General features: G+C 36.9%; 1 protein-coding gene and 1 pseudogene across 1 annotated transcript in view; one reads left to right on the top strand and one right to left on the bottom strand.

The window, feature by feature from the left end:
* Window positions 1-11022, bottom strand: part of LOC107757347 (serine/threonine-protein kinase LMTK1-like) — a 50114-nt gene extending 39092 nt beyond the window's left edge. The window contains exon 1 of the mRNA XM_016574787.1: window positions 10443-11022. Coding sequence (XP_016430273.1) covers window positions 10443-10533 — 91 coding nt within the window. The 5' untranslated portion in view covers window positions 10534-11022. The remainder of the gene's footprint in view (window positions 1-10442) is intronic.
* On the top strand, window positions 10615-15740 carry LOC107757346 (alpha-(1,3)-fucosyltransferase 9-like; annotated as a pseudogene).
* The last annotated feature ends 1241 nt before the right edge of the window (window positions 15741-16981 follow it).

Below are 16981 nucleotides of genomic sequence, written 5' to 3'. Positions count from 1 at the left end.
AGAGTTTAGCTCCAATCCTAATTAAACACACCTGAACCAGCTAATTAAGGTCTTACTAGTGATACTAGAAACTTCCAGGCAGGTGTGTTGAGGCAAGTTGGAGCTAAATTCTGCAGTACACCGGCCCTCCAGGACCGAGTTTGGACACCCCTGTCCTAGGTTGTCTGTGAATGCCTGTATAGACTGTTTTTTATTTGGCTGGGAAAGTCAAAAGGCTGTGACGTTTACGCACACTCCCAAGAGCTTCTTTTCTGTTCTTTGACACAGCTCCTAAACTCAAACTCAGTCTCTTAACACCAACATGACTTCACTTAATTATCAGTAAGACACTTAATATACTGACATTGCCACTTGCACACAGCAATTTCTGTAATATTTTATTTATTTACTTTTTTACCTCTATTGCTGCTATGTAACTACCCTGTACAACCTGTTTGCACATTCTTCTCTTGTACATTCCTGCTTATCTTAATATCTATTAAGTCTACAGTACACTGTCCTGTGCATTTTATTTTATTCTTATTTTTTTATTTTTTTTCCATACCTATATTTATATATAATTTTCTTGTGTTTGTATTCTTTAATAATTGCACTGTCCATGGAGCGGACCTGACTTACATTTCACTGCTGGTCATATATTCTCTATATAACCATGTATGTGACAAATAAAAATCTTGAATCATGAATCTTGAATCTTGAAAACATAGTGAACTGCCTACACCAAAAATAATGGCTTTTGAACAATTTTCACATAGAAATTTCACAATAATTACAAAAAATTCATATTAAATATTACATTTTAATATAAAATGTTAAAATTTATTTTGAAATTGTAGTGTACGTAGGCATCATGGCATGGAAAAACATACATTGAAAAAAACGCTCCTGTTTCTCATTTAAAGTTAATCTTTAAAAACACTAATACACTGATAATTTAATAACATTGGTAAATGTAATCTTTAGCAGATCTCAAAATTAATGAATTTTTCATTCTATATATATTCCCAAGAGCTTCTTTTCTGTTCTTTGACACAGGAATGCTTATGTTTAGGTTAATGCCAAAAGTACTATTCTGTGCTGTAATGTCAATGTGTCATGCAATAAAAGATTAATTCAAACTATTGTCTCACATAGCCAGATCTATATAGTCTATAGTCTCAAATGCACTGTACAATCAAATTATCATGACAGTGTAATTTTAATTACCTCATCAGTCAACATGATGCCGGTGAACTGCAGAGCTGGTGCAAAGATATCCACATCGCTATGATCAGATACTTTCATAACTGCTGCTTTCTCACCACTGTCATTTTTGTTGTGTGTTTATTTTGAGAGCAAAGCGCAAAGCACATATTTAGATATTCATCTAAACATCGCTCTCAGCAGTGTGGATGGCATCTGGATGTTCAATAACAGTGTATTGCTGCAAGAGTAGTTCCAACTTAAAAAAAACTTTTTTTAAATTCTAAGCAAAGAATGAAAAAGAACTTTGCTATGAGTATATGGGGGCACTGAATCCCGTTTAGACATTTGTTCATTATGTATAAGCATATGCAAATACGTTGTTGGCTGCAGTTCACTTAACAGCCACCGGTGTCACTAATAACAAGGGTTTCTGAATTCTACATACAGCCCGTTTAACATGAAAATAATCAATCTGATACTTGGAAACAGTCAGAATTTTAATATTAGTGAAAATTGACTTAATTTTAATACACTTTTATATGTGCTGTACGTTCATATATTTTTTATGTAGTTAGCTTTGCAACATGCTAATTGCAAGCTCTAGTGGAAACAATTTCAGATTCAGAAGCAGATTCAGGAATCTGTGTCAATAAAGTAGCTCCATTTAACACATTTTATCATATTTGCACAGATTTCTCGCCACAATCATTGCAGAACCTATGAAAAAGTGTACAGATTTCAGGAAAGCCTTATCATGGCCGATGCAGAAATACAATAACACACACGAGTAAACAAAAAAAAAAGAAAAACATTATTTTCATTAAACAGTCAATGTTGATTCATTGGAAAAGTGCTGTGGTCTGTTCACTGCCCTAGAGAAGAATTGATGCTGACAGCTGCCTTCTGTCAACCACTGAGTGACTGAAACGACAAAACCCACAGAGAGAGGGAGAGAGCAATATATTGCCAAATTGCTATTGGGTGTTGAAGCGCCTGAGAGAATGAAGACATTGAACCACATGGTGAATTGAAGAAGGAATGTTTCTTGGTGAAGGTTGAATGAGGGTGGAGGGTAAACAGCAAGTGGCTCTTTTCATTGCATGTAAAGCATCGAACCACTAGTTCAGCACAGATGGCAACCCATAGTTCTCGTAACCACAGTAATCAACTGGGCTTGACGGGGGATGGGGAGCAAGCTATCTGAAATGCCCCATCTCAGAAGCTTTACTTCTGGAGCTGTTTACATCTACTGGTTATGAATGAATTATTGTAAACAAGGCAAACAGTCATTGAAAGGATATAATGAGTACTATGGAATGGCTACCATCAACTCTTTGGTTACCAACATTCTTCAAAATATCTTCTTTTGCACTCAGCAGAAGAAAGAAACTCAACTCGATTGATTTCAATAGAATTTGGCATTACCATGATGCTAAGTTAAGCTAACAGCACAATACAAAAGTCCCTTTCAAGGAAAATCAGTTCACTCAGCAGCCATATTTGCAACGCCTCCGGGGCAGCTATTTCAGACATGCAAGACCAGCTCCTTTCTACTTGATTGGGGAAATACTAAAACTTAAAAACTGCTTGCCAAACTCACATTTAAATAACATATTTTAAATTTGATCTCATAAATGTTGTTTCTTAAGCTAAAACGGCATTCAAAAAGCATGACTTTACCAATTGGTAAAATCCAGTTGGCTTTTTTGTTTAGAAGGCGGGACTTATTACAGTATATTGCACATTGCACTTTCTTCTATTCAAATTCATTTGAATTAACTGTTTTGGTATATATACAGCCCTAGTGATACTGAGCATAAAGTAAATATAGAAAACAAATACAGGATAAAATATAATATTTTAAATTAATTAGATTTAATATTTTTATCAATAATTTTTGGTATTGAATTAATTGTAAATATATCAAAATAATAAATGTTTCTCTTTTTGGATGAATTTCCTTCACTGAGTTCACTGAATTGCATTATCTTCTGCACGAATGATACATGTCATGCTGCCTTACAATTTGGTAAAAGGTATCTTGAAAGGAAAATTAATTATTTTGCTTATCGTTTGAAACTGACTTTGTTGTCGGGAATCTATGATGCCTTAAAATGCTGTTTATATTCCAGCTCACTAGGTTTTGGAATATATCTTTTGACCAGAGCCCCAGCTTTGTTGGGTTGGCTTCATCCCTAGATAATTCATAATTAATTACTCAAAGTCATTTATTTTTAGTGCAGGGTATCTTTGCATTGCTGTTCGTTTCATGCCCCCACAGAAACACTTATGAGAACACTAATTTGTTTCACTAAAGTAAGTGTGTGTGTGTGTGTGTGTGTGTCGAGACGCATTCAGGAAGGAGGCAGGCAATGTGTTTTTTTGTAACCATTCCCTCTCAGGAACACCATGTGTGACACAGATAAGAGAACAACATCCAAAGACAAAACACACACACATAATTACAAGCAACTTTCAATGCCAATAAATATACTTAAGCTATGCCATCACAAATGATGAATTACACACATAATTTTCTTCTAAAAGCCCAAAGATCATATGAACATCATACAAGGAATCCCTCACCACAGATATGACTATCTAGCATTAAATAAGAACATAATGCCTCTTCCTCTCAGCCTCAAGATCTCTCTCATCAAGAGAGAGACACGCTTTCCTGCATAGTTTACATGCTTTCCTGTGTAGTTCCTTATTTTGACTAATGACAGTTCTTCTCTCATGCACAACATGCACATATGCTCAGCAGACACTACAAGACTAAAGCTTGAATTGACTGAAAGGCATATTCTGTTTCTTTCAAAGTACTTGAACACATTTACCTTAACTAACCTCGACTCAGCTGTTATTAAATTTTACACCTACACTGTACCTGATCATACAGTAGGTGTTTGATTTGTTCTTGTTCTGAATGCTCTTCATAAATCTCCCCACATTCTCTCAAAGACATCAACACACTGCAGTCTTCTTCCAGGCCACATCACATGGCATGCAGCATTCGCGGCATTCATCCAGGTGAGGTCAGGATGAGGTGGTGCAATAAATACTGCATGAACTCTCCAGTCAGTAAGAGGCAGTCGAGTGAATTCGACTATAAGTGTGTGTTTGGGAAGGGAGAGACAGCAGTATGTACAAAATCCCATCTTCTTATTTATCCTACAGACAAGGTTAAAAAGTATATCCAAATGCAATGCACTGGAAATATTGCTCTCTTGTTTTATAATGGAAATTACTTAGTGTAATCAGACAAATCTTCACAGAAATGAAATCTGAGAATGGTGTCTGGGCCAGATTAAAGTATTGTGGTGCCCCTGACGCTCCGCTCCAAGTGTTGTTGTTTGACTAGTGACTCAGAGGCTTGTGTTACTTGGCTTAAAGTTTGATTTATGAAATCTGTTCAGCACTGTCAGGAAACAATATCTGCATAAGCCAGAAGGACAGCAAAGGCAGCATAGTTTCTTCCTGAACCACTGCTTAAGAGTGCTATCTATGTTTTTCTCCAGATAATCTCACATTTCTACTGCACATGAACTCCATAAAGGTTCAAAAAACAGATTTATGACCTGATATCATAGAAGATCTTCAAAAGATGCTGTTGAAGAATCTTTTTAAGTTCTATGTTTCTGTAGATATTCATCTATGTGCCGGTGCTTCAAAAAAAACGCTAGTAGATCTCTAGTCCCAAGAAACTACAGATGCACTGATATTAATAGGCTGATACCGATAAGATGAGCATTATTTTCATGTGATAACTAATAAATGTCTGATATAAAAATTCTAAACTACAGTAGATTAAAACTAAAATCAACCATTATAATTGCTTCTGTTGAATTTAGGCACCACACCATTATAATGTACAGTATGAAATGTTCTAAATTTGCTAAATATTACATTTAAAAGTGTTATTAAATTATTAGTGTTTTAAAATATTTATTCTAAGTGATAAGGAAAGGGAAATGTGTGCATGCACAATTAAACATTCAATATAAACTGATACTGATCATTTTGAAAGGCAGATGATAAATGATACTGACACCAACATTTCATACATCCCTAGAAGAAAAAATAAAAACTGTAACATCAAGCTTATTAACAGAAGAAAAAATTTTTTTTGACTGTAAATAAAACTGTCAATCATATAAATGGTCATGTTTCTTCAGAACACTTGGATTAACCCTCTCAATTCATATGGATTACTTTTACGATAAGTTTATGAAATGTTAAAGCTTGAAAATGTTGATTCCTTGAATGGACAAAAGTGATGAGAGAACATTAATAGAACTTGTTCAGAAGATGAACAAAAGACATACAGGTTTAGAAAAACATGAGGGAGAGTAAATGATGACAGAATTTTCATTTCTGGGTGAACTGGTAAACTAACTCTTTGAAGTCGGCATGAAACGGAAGTTTCTGTAGACCTTTTTTCCTTATTGTGACATACAGTATGTCTGAGTAAAATGGCTTCTAGAACACAAAAAATGTGTGGGACTCGATTTTGACCATCAGAAATTGATTGGATTGTTTGATTGTTGTTGTTTGCTATTGCTGCAATCTTATGTGAGTGACAGGTTGTCCCGCCTCAAGCCAATCAACACGTCATCAGAGAAAAGATGACGTTGCAAGAGGGAGGGGAATTATTTTAATTAAATATTACAAGGGCACATGAATTTAAACAATCATGTGCACAGATAAATCATTTATAATGAATACTGCAATATTCTATAAAAAATAAGAATGGTCCATTTTGATTTTTAGTGACAAACCTTTATTTTTAAAAGTGTGGAAAGAAATAGCTCATACTTCAGGCACTGGTTGTAAATCTTGTGATGTTATGGTTCTGAAGAGGCTTGAAATACAGCTTTGGGCTGTTGAATTGCATTCTGTTGACTTTTTCTGAACTTCAGCAATTCACCATGATTTTCAATAAAATCTTGAATTCAGACATGACCCTGTCCATGGTGCTGATTCTATGCACAGGTACAAAAGCCAGTCACCTTCAGTTCAGTCACCATGTTACTGAAGTCCTGCATAGGTATTTCAAAACAAAGCAACAGAAAGCAAACAGCTTCCTGATGAGCACGACTAATAGCTCTATCAACTCAGTATTGATCTTTAGACAAAAGCAGCATGTTCGTAACAGAGAACACTCAAACCTAAATATCATCAGACAAAAGAGAACAAAATATACAGAAGAAATCCACAGCATTCATTTCCAAACAGTATCCATCTTAAAAATAATAATTATGATTGACCGCTTCGACTACACATTCAATATTAACGCACTTGCGTATGTAAGTCGCTTTGCAACCACAAACAGTCTACAGTTAAACTAATGAACTGCATTACATACCAGAATCCATGATTTTTATTATTACAAATAATAATTTAAATATTTATTGAACATTGGTGTCATATTGCCTGTGATAATTGCAAACTGTCTGTCTTCATAGGCTTGCTGAAAATTTACTCACTCTCAGGCCATCCAAGATGTAGATGAGTTTGTTTCTTCATCAGAACAGATTTGGATAAATTTAGCATTACATCACTTGCTCACCAATGGATCCTCTGCAGTGAATGGGTGCCGTCAGAATGAGAGTCCAAACTCTGATAAAAACATCACAATAATTCACAAGTAATCTACACGACTCCACTCCATCAAATAACGTCTTATGAAGCAAAAAGCTGTGTGTTTCCAATAAACAAATCTATCATTAAGACATTTTTAACTTCAAACTGTTGCTTCCTGCTAAAATGCGAGTCCTCTATCCAAAATATTGTTTTCTCCAGTAAAAAAGTAATCTTGTCTGAATCAGGAGAGAAATATGCACCAAATACAAGCGAAAACAATCCAAAAAGTTCTAAACCAATATGTGGGTGGAGATTTTGATGTGAGAGGACAACAGCAGATGGACTATTTCACTGGAGGAAGCATTATTATGGATTATGAACTCACCAGAAGTGATGGTCTAAAGTTAAAATGCTGTAATGTTTCTCTACAAACACGCATTTTTCACTTCATAAGACATTAACAGATGGATTGGGGTCATGCGGATTACTTATGGATTATTGTGATGTTTTTATCAGCTGTTTGGACTCTCATTCTGACGGCACCCATTCACGGCAGAGGATCCATTGGTGAGCAAGTGATGTAATGCTAAATTTCTCCAGATCTGTTGTGATGAGGAAACAAATTCATCTACATCTTGAATGGCCTGAGGGTGAGTAATTTTTCAGCAAATCTCACTTTTGGCTGTATTATTCCTTTGAAACGATCGTCAGGCACTTCACATAAGTGCAGTTTTTCCTACACAACCGCTTATAACCATTCAGGCGTGAGAAGGATCTTCATTTGTCAACCATCTAAAAAAAAAAACTTCAAAATGAATTGGAATCTGAGAAAATCCTCATAAACTTACAGAAAACTGTAGTACACACTACACAGTCACAACCACAGGCAGGCCTTGAAGTATTGTGCAATCATCCTCTAACAGTGTCTGAGGATTGTGTTGTTGTGACCAGGGAGCAGTAAAGCCCAATTCACAGACAGTTCCAGGCCAACCACATCCGTGATGCATGTGGCTTTATAGGACTCATGAATAGAGCCTGGCCTTGAGAGCTCAGCTTGGTAAATAACCATCAGAATGCAGCATGACTAGAAATTCTGACAAAAGCAAGAAGTCTTGACCTAACAGACCACTTTTGAATGCTTTGATATGGTTCCTTCATATATAGTCATCCATAAACAACCCTAAACACAGGGATGGGTATAGTAAGGAAAGTATAGGCCCTGGTTCTGATTTTGATTCAACATAACAATTACGGTTCTGTGATACTTTTTTTTTTTAAATAAACACAATTTACTACAACAAACTAATTGTCATATGTAATTGGACTGATTCTATACTACCATTCAGAAGTAGTATCTTATGCTCACCAAGGCTGCATTTATTTGAAGAAAAAAATGATATAAATAGTAAAACAACAACATTGTGAAATTTTATTACAATTTAAAATACATATTTTTTTATTCAATTTAATAATTTTTTTAAATGTAATTTATTCCTGCGGTCTCAAATCTGAATTTTTAGCATCATTACTCCAGTCTTCATGATCCTTCAGAAATCATTTGCATTTGAAATTTGCAAATGAATCAGATAAGTGCCTGTTCCATCTTTTAAAGAAACTCCAGAAGACAATGATTTTCATTTTTCACTGTGTTCTGTTAATTTTTTAAAAGATGGAACCAGTTCTTATCCAATTCTCAACACCATACATTACTCTAATACATTAAACCAGCACTTGACATTCAAACTGCTGTAATGTGATGAAGCAAAACTGCCCTGTGCCTTTATAATCCACATGACTTTGCCACGTCTTTGTGTATGGCCAAGATACTGAGGGTGGGAGTCTGATTAGTCTCGTCACACGCCACACCATCCATTGCCACTGAAACATTGATTCTCAATCCCATTACTTGGCCAGTCAGAGTAACAGATTGCTGCTGACTCCAGCCTGTTAGGGGCGTGTATATCACCCAGGCAGCCTACAGTCACCCTAAATATGTCCTCATTAAGTGTGAGGGAATCTTTACAGCTTTAGCCAATGCCCTTCCTGCACTACTAACATCTCAAACCAGGGTTGACTGTTGTGAATCAAATATGGAAACTCGTACAGTATCCTCACTTCATTTTTATTCTTAAAAAAATAGAGGTTCTTTATTGGCATCATTAGTTCCATGAAGAACCTTTAACACTGCACAAAAGGTACTTTATAGTGGGAAAAGGTTCTTTAGATCATTAAAATGTTCTTCACAGTGCACTAACAAAAAATGGTTCTTTTAAGAACTGTCCACTGAAAGGTTCTTTGGGAACCAAAAATGCTTCTTCAAAGCGAAAAACCTCTTTTGGAGCCTTTATTTTAAGAGTACTGAGCTGGATCTGATTTACTGTCAATCGACACACTAGAGAGACGAGGGAAGTTATGATTAGCAGAAGTTCCCTTGGAAAGCAAGGAATGCAAGAGTGCAATTGAATCAAGCACATGACCGTGCACCGGTCAAGGCATCTTTTCAGCCATAATTCCTTGGTCATGATTGGGAGTGTCCGTGGCCCTCATATTGCTCAATCTAATTACAGCAGTGGGCGTTACATAATAGTTTGTTACGGCTTCCTAATCAGTGAGCCATTCAAACGCTGATCTGCATGCGAAGGGCATATCTAGAGTGCCTGGTAAAAACACAGACAGTGAAAACCAAGAGCGATCGAGAAGGAAGCTGACCCCCTCCGCACCCCAGATTCAGAAGCAGTTGAACAGTAGCTGATTCATTATTATGCTGCACGTCACCTCGGCCAGGGATGCTTTTGGCTCTGTTTACAGCACTAGCTATTTCTTTCTTCACCTATGTCACCCTAATTCATGCCGCTCAGCTTTCTAAGGTCTCAGCACACCCGCAGGTGCATCGCATGCCGTATACGTTGCTCTTAATGAACAGCGTGAGCCGCCTGCAGACATGCATCCTCTCTCACCGGGCTGCAGGGCATGCATGAAGAGTGAGCTTGATGCCACAAGAGAGGGTGTGCACGTGAATCTCAGTGTCAAAGGTCGGCCTCCAACTCATCCTCACGGTCACTGAATGAGACACCACAGGCTGCTGACTTCTCGAGGAAGTAAACAGCAGTGCACAGATATGTCACAGACATTATGCAACGGAACTGCCTTGAGAACACAGGACACACAAGAAGAGGAACACAACAGTTCTGTCTGACTAATGCCAAGTCAGCTCTGTTTGACTGCAAATGTGCAAAACACACTCTCGCTCTGTAGTGCATAATGCATGCATGTGCAAGAGCACACACATGTAGGATGTCTTTTGATAAATGCATTATTCAAAAGTAAATAAATATTTTAGAATATATTTATGCATTTATTTGCATCAAAATGTTTAAATGTAGGCTATTTATGTTTAAAAATAGCTTGAAAAAAATACTGATTAAAGCCATACAAAAATATGTAGCAACTTAATTTAAACACACTATTAATAATAATTAAATGAATAAATACATGTTTGCATTTATTTATTACTTATTTTAAAAATGTTTTATGCAAAACATGTATGTGGCTGTTTAAACATGACAAATAAAAAGTCTAAATTGTTTCATCTCATTGGTAGCATCTACATCAGTGCATATTTAATGAATAATAAAAGGTTGCGGTTCAGAATATGTCATGTTTTTACTCACCTGGGTCGAAATGCGAGTTGAAGGCAAAACTGGGATTAAATAAAACCGAGGACATGACCGCGACAAATACCGACGCTTTCATCCTCCTCATAAGGCTTCAGATTTACTGCAGGACACCGTGATTGTACATTAAATAAAGAAAAAAAAATCGCTTCATAGAAGAAAATTAGGCATGAGGGTGCTCTGATGCATCATGAAACAGAGCGCGCGCGCCGCGTCATGTCTGCCTCACTTCAGATGCGTCGGGTTATGAAACAGATGCTGGGAAACATTTCCGCTCGGCTCTGTTCTGCGTTTAGCGCGTTTCAATGTAAACAGCGCGGTGTCTCCTCGTCCATCAGGCTGTTTACTGAAGGCTCCTCGGGGTAGACCACCTATCAGCGTCGCTTTTTTTCCATGTGCAGGCTATTCACCAAGATTTCGGTGTCTGGCAGTTATCCAGTACCATTCCTGCAAATGTTTTGCTCTGCCTGCAGCTGTGCCCTTCGGACACGCAGTGTTTGATATATACAGAGAGCTCCGGGCAGTTTATTTCGGCGTGTATGCTGGAGTGTGTAGAGGAGGATTATTAATACTGCAGCGGCAGTGACCGACAAGAGAGAGCGTCACACAGCAGCACTGTGACGGGTTTGGTCGAGGGAAAAAAACGCTCGGTGCTCAAAATCTGAGCTGTCGGAAGTAAAGACTCTTGCTTGTCTGACGGAATGCCTGCACTACAATATAGGTCTTCCCTGTTGAAAATAACTGCTTGAACCATCTTAAACTGGTTATGCTGCTTTAAGATGGTCTCCCAGCCTGACCAACAGAAAGTGCCCGAAATCCATTTAAAACCAGCAACATATCAGTCTGGGAGATCAGCAAAACATCAAGAAATATTTTTGAGGATGTACTACTTCCTCGTAATTTTTGCAAACAAAATCCTTGGCGAAACAGATTTATCAAACAAATTTGTGTTTATGCTCATGAGAGATTCAAAGGTTTCTGTTTACAACGTGTGTGTTTTTTTCAGTGTACTAGAGCAATGTAGCCAATCAGGGACATATCTGTTGATTTTGTCATGAGTCCAGTCTCTGTTACTCTTCCTGCTCACCACCAGAAGTTGTCAGGACCACAATGACTGTTTCACTGCACATTTCACTCCAAACTACATCTCCCATAATCCAATTTCACTGATTGCAGACACAGCTGTAACCTATCAAATGGACTATTAAGGTCACACACAACCGCACCCACACTAAGAAGTATTGCCTAAGCTGTAGCATTCTAGTCTTTACGTTTTCCTTGTTACCTGTGTTCTTGCCTTGCCTGCTGTGGGTTTTGAACTTTGGACTGTTTATCTGGTTTTTGGATCGTTTTGCTGCCCTTGACCTTTTGCCTGCTTGTGGATTACTCTTTTGTCTTGCCCTCGATGCTAATGTTTGCTGGTGATCAACCCTTGCCTGTCTGACCTCACTACTCTCAATAAAGCCTGCATTTGGATCCGACCCTGCCTTCACAAGCACTTTTGTTACAGATTTCTTGAACAAAATGGCCAATCCAAGGTGTTAGTCAGAATCCACTCATCGCTCAAAACGCCGGAGTTTTGTTCAGTGCCGAGTTAAGCTGGGCAAACACTGTGCTTTTCATTCGATTTTGAGCTGATTTCTGAGTCTTTCGGACGAATTTCAGCTTTGTCATGCATCATTTGTTGTGCAGTGTAAAGGGGAGTAACGAGAGGCGATTAACCTCTCCTAACCGGCAATCAGATGGTTGGGTGAAATTTGGTCACCTCTCGTTAGGGTATCAAACAGTTGAAGCAGAGTGTGTCGTATGGACTGAAGGGATGGAGACTACACAGTTCCAGGTTTGGGGGGTCACAGCTGTGTTCCAGACAATGTCTGATGTCTAAGTAAAAAAAATCCACTTCCGACTTCAAAAAGTTCCAGTCAGGCTGGGTTCTGGAACTCTGAATTCTCCCTTGAATGAAAAACTACTGGAAGGTCATGTTAGTCACCACCTTAACGGAAATAAGATCAAATGATTCTTATATTGAAAGTTGGGGACGATCGAACTACACCGACTTTACAAGCAATATGTCCGACACTGAGCAATGTTCCAGTAGTTATTTTCAATTAGGAGGTGGGAGAATTCCAAGTTCCAAATTTTCTGGAACATAACATGATGTATCTTGAGAAAGATAACCATTCGCATACCCATTCATCTCAAAACTTGGATGCTGACATCTATTCAATCTATAACTCTATAGCTTTATTCAAGTGACTGATCACTCTGGAAAATAAGATCCTGACAATGCTGATAAACAGGGGCTGAAGCTAACCATCAAAAACATATTTTCATACCCTTATTCATATCTGTGAAAGGAAATAACAATACACTATGAGATTAATGATGTGAACTAATTGTTGGTCATTGAAAGTTTAAAGGATGTGTAGTGCATACACAAATGTCTAGGGTCAAACAGTGCCCCATCAGGCAACAGCAAGTAAAGCAAGATAAAAACTGAAGGCCCACCTACTCAATGAGTGCAAATTAATTTTTCACCTCATAAGTCATTTCCGTGGCTACTGGATTAAGCAACTGCTCATTATGCAGCAAAAAAATGTCTAACCGCCCAACTGGTTAGACTGCTTAGACTGGTGAAGTGGCACAACTGTTCACTGGACAAATAACCTCTGCCTGAGAACAACACACCTGCATCATACTGAAAGGTTAGATTTACAAAACCCTTCTCTTATCTAAGCAGTGGATACTCCCTGCCTTTTTAATCCAGTACATCTATTAAGGTTATACAATCATTTAGTCATTATAATGTTACAGGTTATGTTTTTATGTGGCATCTGAGAGGTGACTGAGGGCCTGACCCTACAGAATAAAAATTGACTTGCTTTTAAATGGAAATTTATAATTTATTATTCATCATCTGATCAAATTAATCAAGAGTTACATTAGTAGAAAGAGTTTTAAGTTTTGCTCTTTAAAGATATCGCCTGTTTGATATCCACCTTGTTTGTTTATAAGGTAAGAGCAGTAGTTTTGGTGATCTGAATGTTCAAGTCTGGTGTCATTTGCTGCCGATTATCGTTTTATCTGTACAAAACATCCTGTTCTACCATTTTTGTCTTAATAGTTTGGAAGTCTGGCACATTCACCGGAAATAGCTTACTTCTGCATTGAAAATATACCCAGATAAGTAGTTTTAAGGTAGTGTCCACTGGGATTTATGACTTACCTGTGACTTTATAAATAAAAAACATTGTCTCATCATTGTCTCTAAAGAACTGCATTTACTTCCATGCTGCATTCACTGAACTACTGGTTTGAAACAAATGATCTGAGCCTGTAATGATAAGGATGAAAAAATACATTGATTGTGCATACACTCTAAGTACTATTGTTATAACAAAACAATGGTGGATACTTAAAGTCACTGCTGTCTTGCTCCCTTCTTTTTAAAATGTGAGAACCTTGTCAATCTTGCTCACTGCTAATGGAAACCACTGGTCTTCACTGTGCATATTAGTCTCTGCAGGGTCAAGCTGTGTTCCCCAACAGAACCATGTCAAGTATGTTTTCATGTTGTTTTTACTTTATTATGCATAAATTGTTGAAATGCTTTTACTTTGAGAATTAAGCACAATCATCAACATTATTCTATTCACCTAAATTAGAGCAGATCCAGCAGAACCAGATAGATCATTTATTAGTTTTTTAGCAATAATACTTAGAAATTATCTAGCTATTGAGTAACTACATGACAGCTTATAATATCATGAACATGTCTTTTGGAAAACAACAGCATAGTGTGGTTTACTTTCCATTCTCACTGATGCTTCCAAAATATCTTTCTCACAGTCTATGTGGCAACCCTACTGCACATGTATCTTGTAAACGACTGCCGATAAAGACGATTTATATAAATTGATATCCAAGTGTTTAAAAAGAGTATCAAAATATATGAGCACACTTTTTTTGATGGGGCATGTCACCAATTTCTGACGAAAGGCTAAAAACACACCTGATGAGAGAATCAGAGCTTTTCGAATCTCCTACTTGAACCAATGCTTTACTAAATGATTCAACCTTCAAAACCACGCTGGCGACATCTGCTGGTCTAAACAACGTAAATGCAACGACAACACAACCCAAACTTCTGTTCTGTTTTTATGACTAACTTTGAGTAAATGTTCAGTTTTAAATAGTGCATGATCAATGTAATACTCAATACTTTGAATTGTGTCCATTGCTATAGCTAATCTTTTAAGAGTATTTATTTTTTTCTCCACAGGTCATAAAAAAAACAATACTTCATCCCAGATATTTGCTTCTTATATTCTCCATTGGACTGAACATATTTTTAATATGTGAATCCTTACGCAACCATTGTAACAAATCACCAACAGTAAGAACTTTTACACCATCCATAGACACGCTTCTGGCAAACAGCACTATCCTTCTTGTATGGTTATGACCATTTGGAATAAAATTTGACCTAAATTCCTGCAGTTCCAAATTTAATATAGACGGTTGTTACTTAACTGTAGATAGAAAGCTCTAGAGCAAAGCTCACAGAGTGCTGATAAATCACAGAGATATTAAAAGCGACCTGTCAAATTTACCCACAAAACCATGGCTTTTCTTCCAGAAATGGATATGGTGTTACAGAGGCGGCTCCCGTACCATCTCAGCCTAGCCTCCGCTATTGTATCTACTGGTGATTGACCCTGTCTTGTCTGTTTACTCAATAAAAGCTGCAAATGGATCCGGACTCTGCTGATGCTTCGCAACATATGGATTCACTTTGAGTCCCCATAAAACACGAGACGGCTCGACGGTCTGGAGAACCTGTTTAATGTGACATTGAATTACCGACGGGATGCTGATATTGTCCTTCGTGAACAAATTATGATTAAAACAGAAGATACAGAGGATACGATATTGCCACAAGTTCTGGACAAAAAGGACAAGTTAGTTTGCTGGATTGTGGGCAACTGGAATGAGAAGCATGAAAGGGTAAAATACTATAATGAGCTTCAAAAACACATCAACATTTATGCTTTTGGGCGTCATTTTGGAAAAGTAATAAGTGATGCACAATACAAGGAAATATTAAATAGATGTTAGTTCTATCTATCATTTGAGAACACAGATGCTCACTATGACTACATAACAGAAAAGCTGTTCAATCCCCTCACACTCGGATCAGTGCCAGTGGCTCTTGGGGCTCCACGATACATATATGAAAGGTTTGTCCTGAAAGATGCTTTCATCCACGTGAAGGATTTCTCCAGCACTCAGTAACTGGGTGAACACCTGCTGTCATTGTACAAGAATGTTGAAGAATACAAAAGTATTGCAATGGCGAAAACACTTTGAAGTCAAACTTGTTAACTATCCCCAAGAGCATGCCTGCAGTGCCTGTCCATATATATGAACAAAGAAAGACTACCAAGTTTTTGGAAACGTTAACTAATAGTACTGGGATGCCATCAAAGATGGAACCTAAAGGTCATGGGTGTCTTTTTGTGACTGTATTGCTTTTGCCAAAACACTGGATGACACAGCTGGTCTAAACTCAGCAGCTTTCATTTTGTATAAACTAAAGGCGGGAATACACTACATGACTTTTAAAATCTGAACAGATTTTACCAGTGGGAAAGGTTGTCAGACTTCAATGATGGATGACAAAATAACCTTATAAAATTCATACACTTTATAGAGTATTTTGCTTTATAATAGTGTATAATGTACATGTAATTTGGAGACTAGCTGTGTTCTAAAATCATCTCAAAATATCAAATATGTTTGAGATCCTCTGGATGAAATTATAGTTTGAAGTTAAAATAAACTGGAATCTGTGTCCATCATACACTATGCGATTTTCTGTGAAATCTTTCAACTCCAACTGCTCAAAATCTGCAGACTCAAAATTGGTTCTGACTTTCAGCAACTAGCATCTACTCGCCCAGACTGCAAATTGTGACAAAATCTGTGCCAAAGTTGTGTAGCCTTTATATGTTTTTATAATTAAGCAGGGTGCTTTTAATAAGTTTAATGTTGTAAAGTACAACTTTAAATGTACAAAATATTTTGCAAAATAAGACTGTCAAGCATCTTAGAAGGAGGGGACCTTGGAGTAAATCATGTATTGCTTTTGCTATTGGCAAAGACCAATTATGATATGTCTGATCAGAATTCTCAGTGCATCTGGCTTTGTTGTTACTTTTTTTTTTTTACAAAGATTTTTATATGCATTATTATATACCTCTATTTGAAAGATTTAATATGAACTATTTGTAATGTTCCAATTGTAATAAATGATTGTCTATTTTTCCACACTTAAAACATTTATTAATTAATCATATCTCACTGAATTTGCAACAAAAAAAAAAACATTATCCAATTGTTCATTGTAATATATTTCCATTTTCTCTAGAGATCGACTGACTTCATTTGTCAAGCTAAACAATTCAATTCTGTTTCTCAAGTTACTGTAAGAAAAAAAAAAAAAGAATTATCACACATTAAGGAAAATATAAGTT

This window comes from Sinocyclocheilus rhinocerous, unplaced genomic scaffold, assembly GCF_001515625.1.
Source record: "Sinocyclocheilus rhinocerous isolate Xijiao unplaced genomic scaffold, SAMN03320098_v1.1 scaffold383, whole genome shotgun sequence".
Taxonomy (NCBI): Eukaryota; Metazoa; Chordata; class Actinopteri; order Cypriniformes; family Cyprinidae; genus Sinocyclocheilus; species Sinocyclocheilus rhinocerous.
Note: the sequence above shows the minus strand (reverse complement) of the source record. Positions and strands in the feature narration are given on the sequence as shown.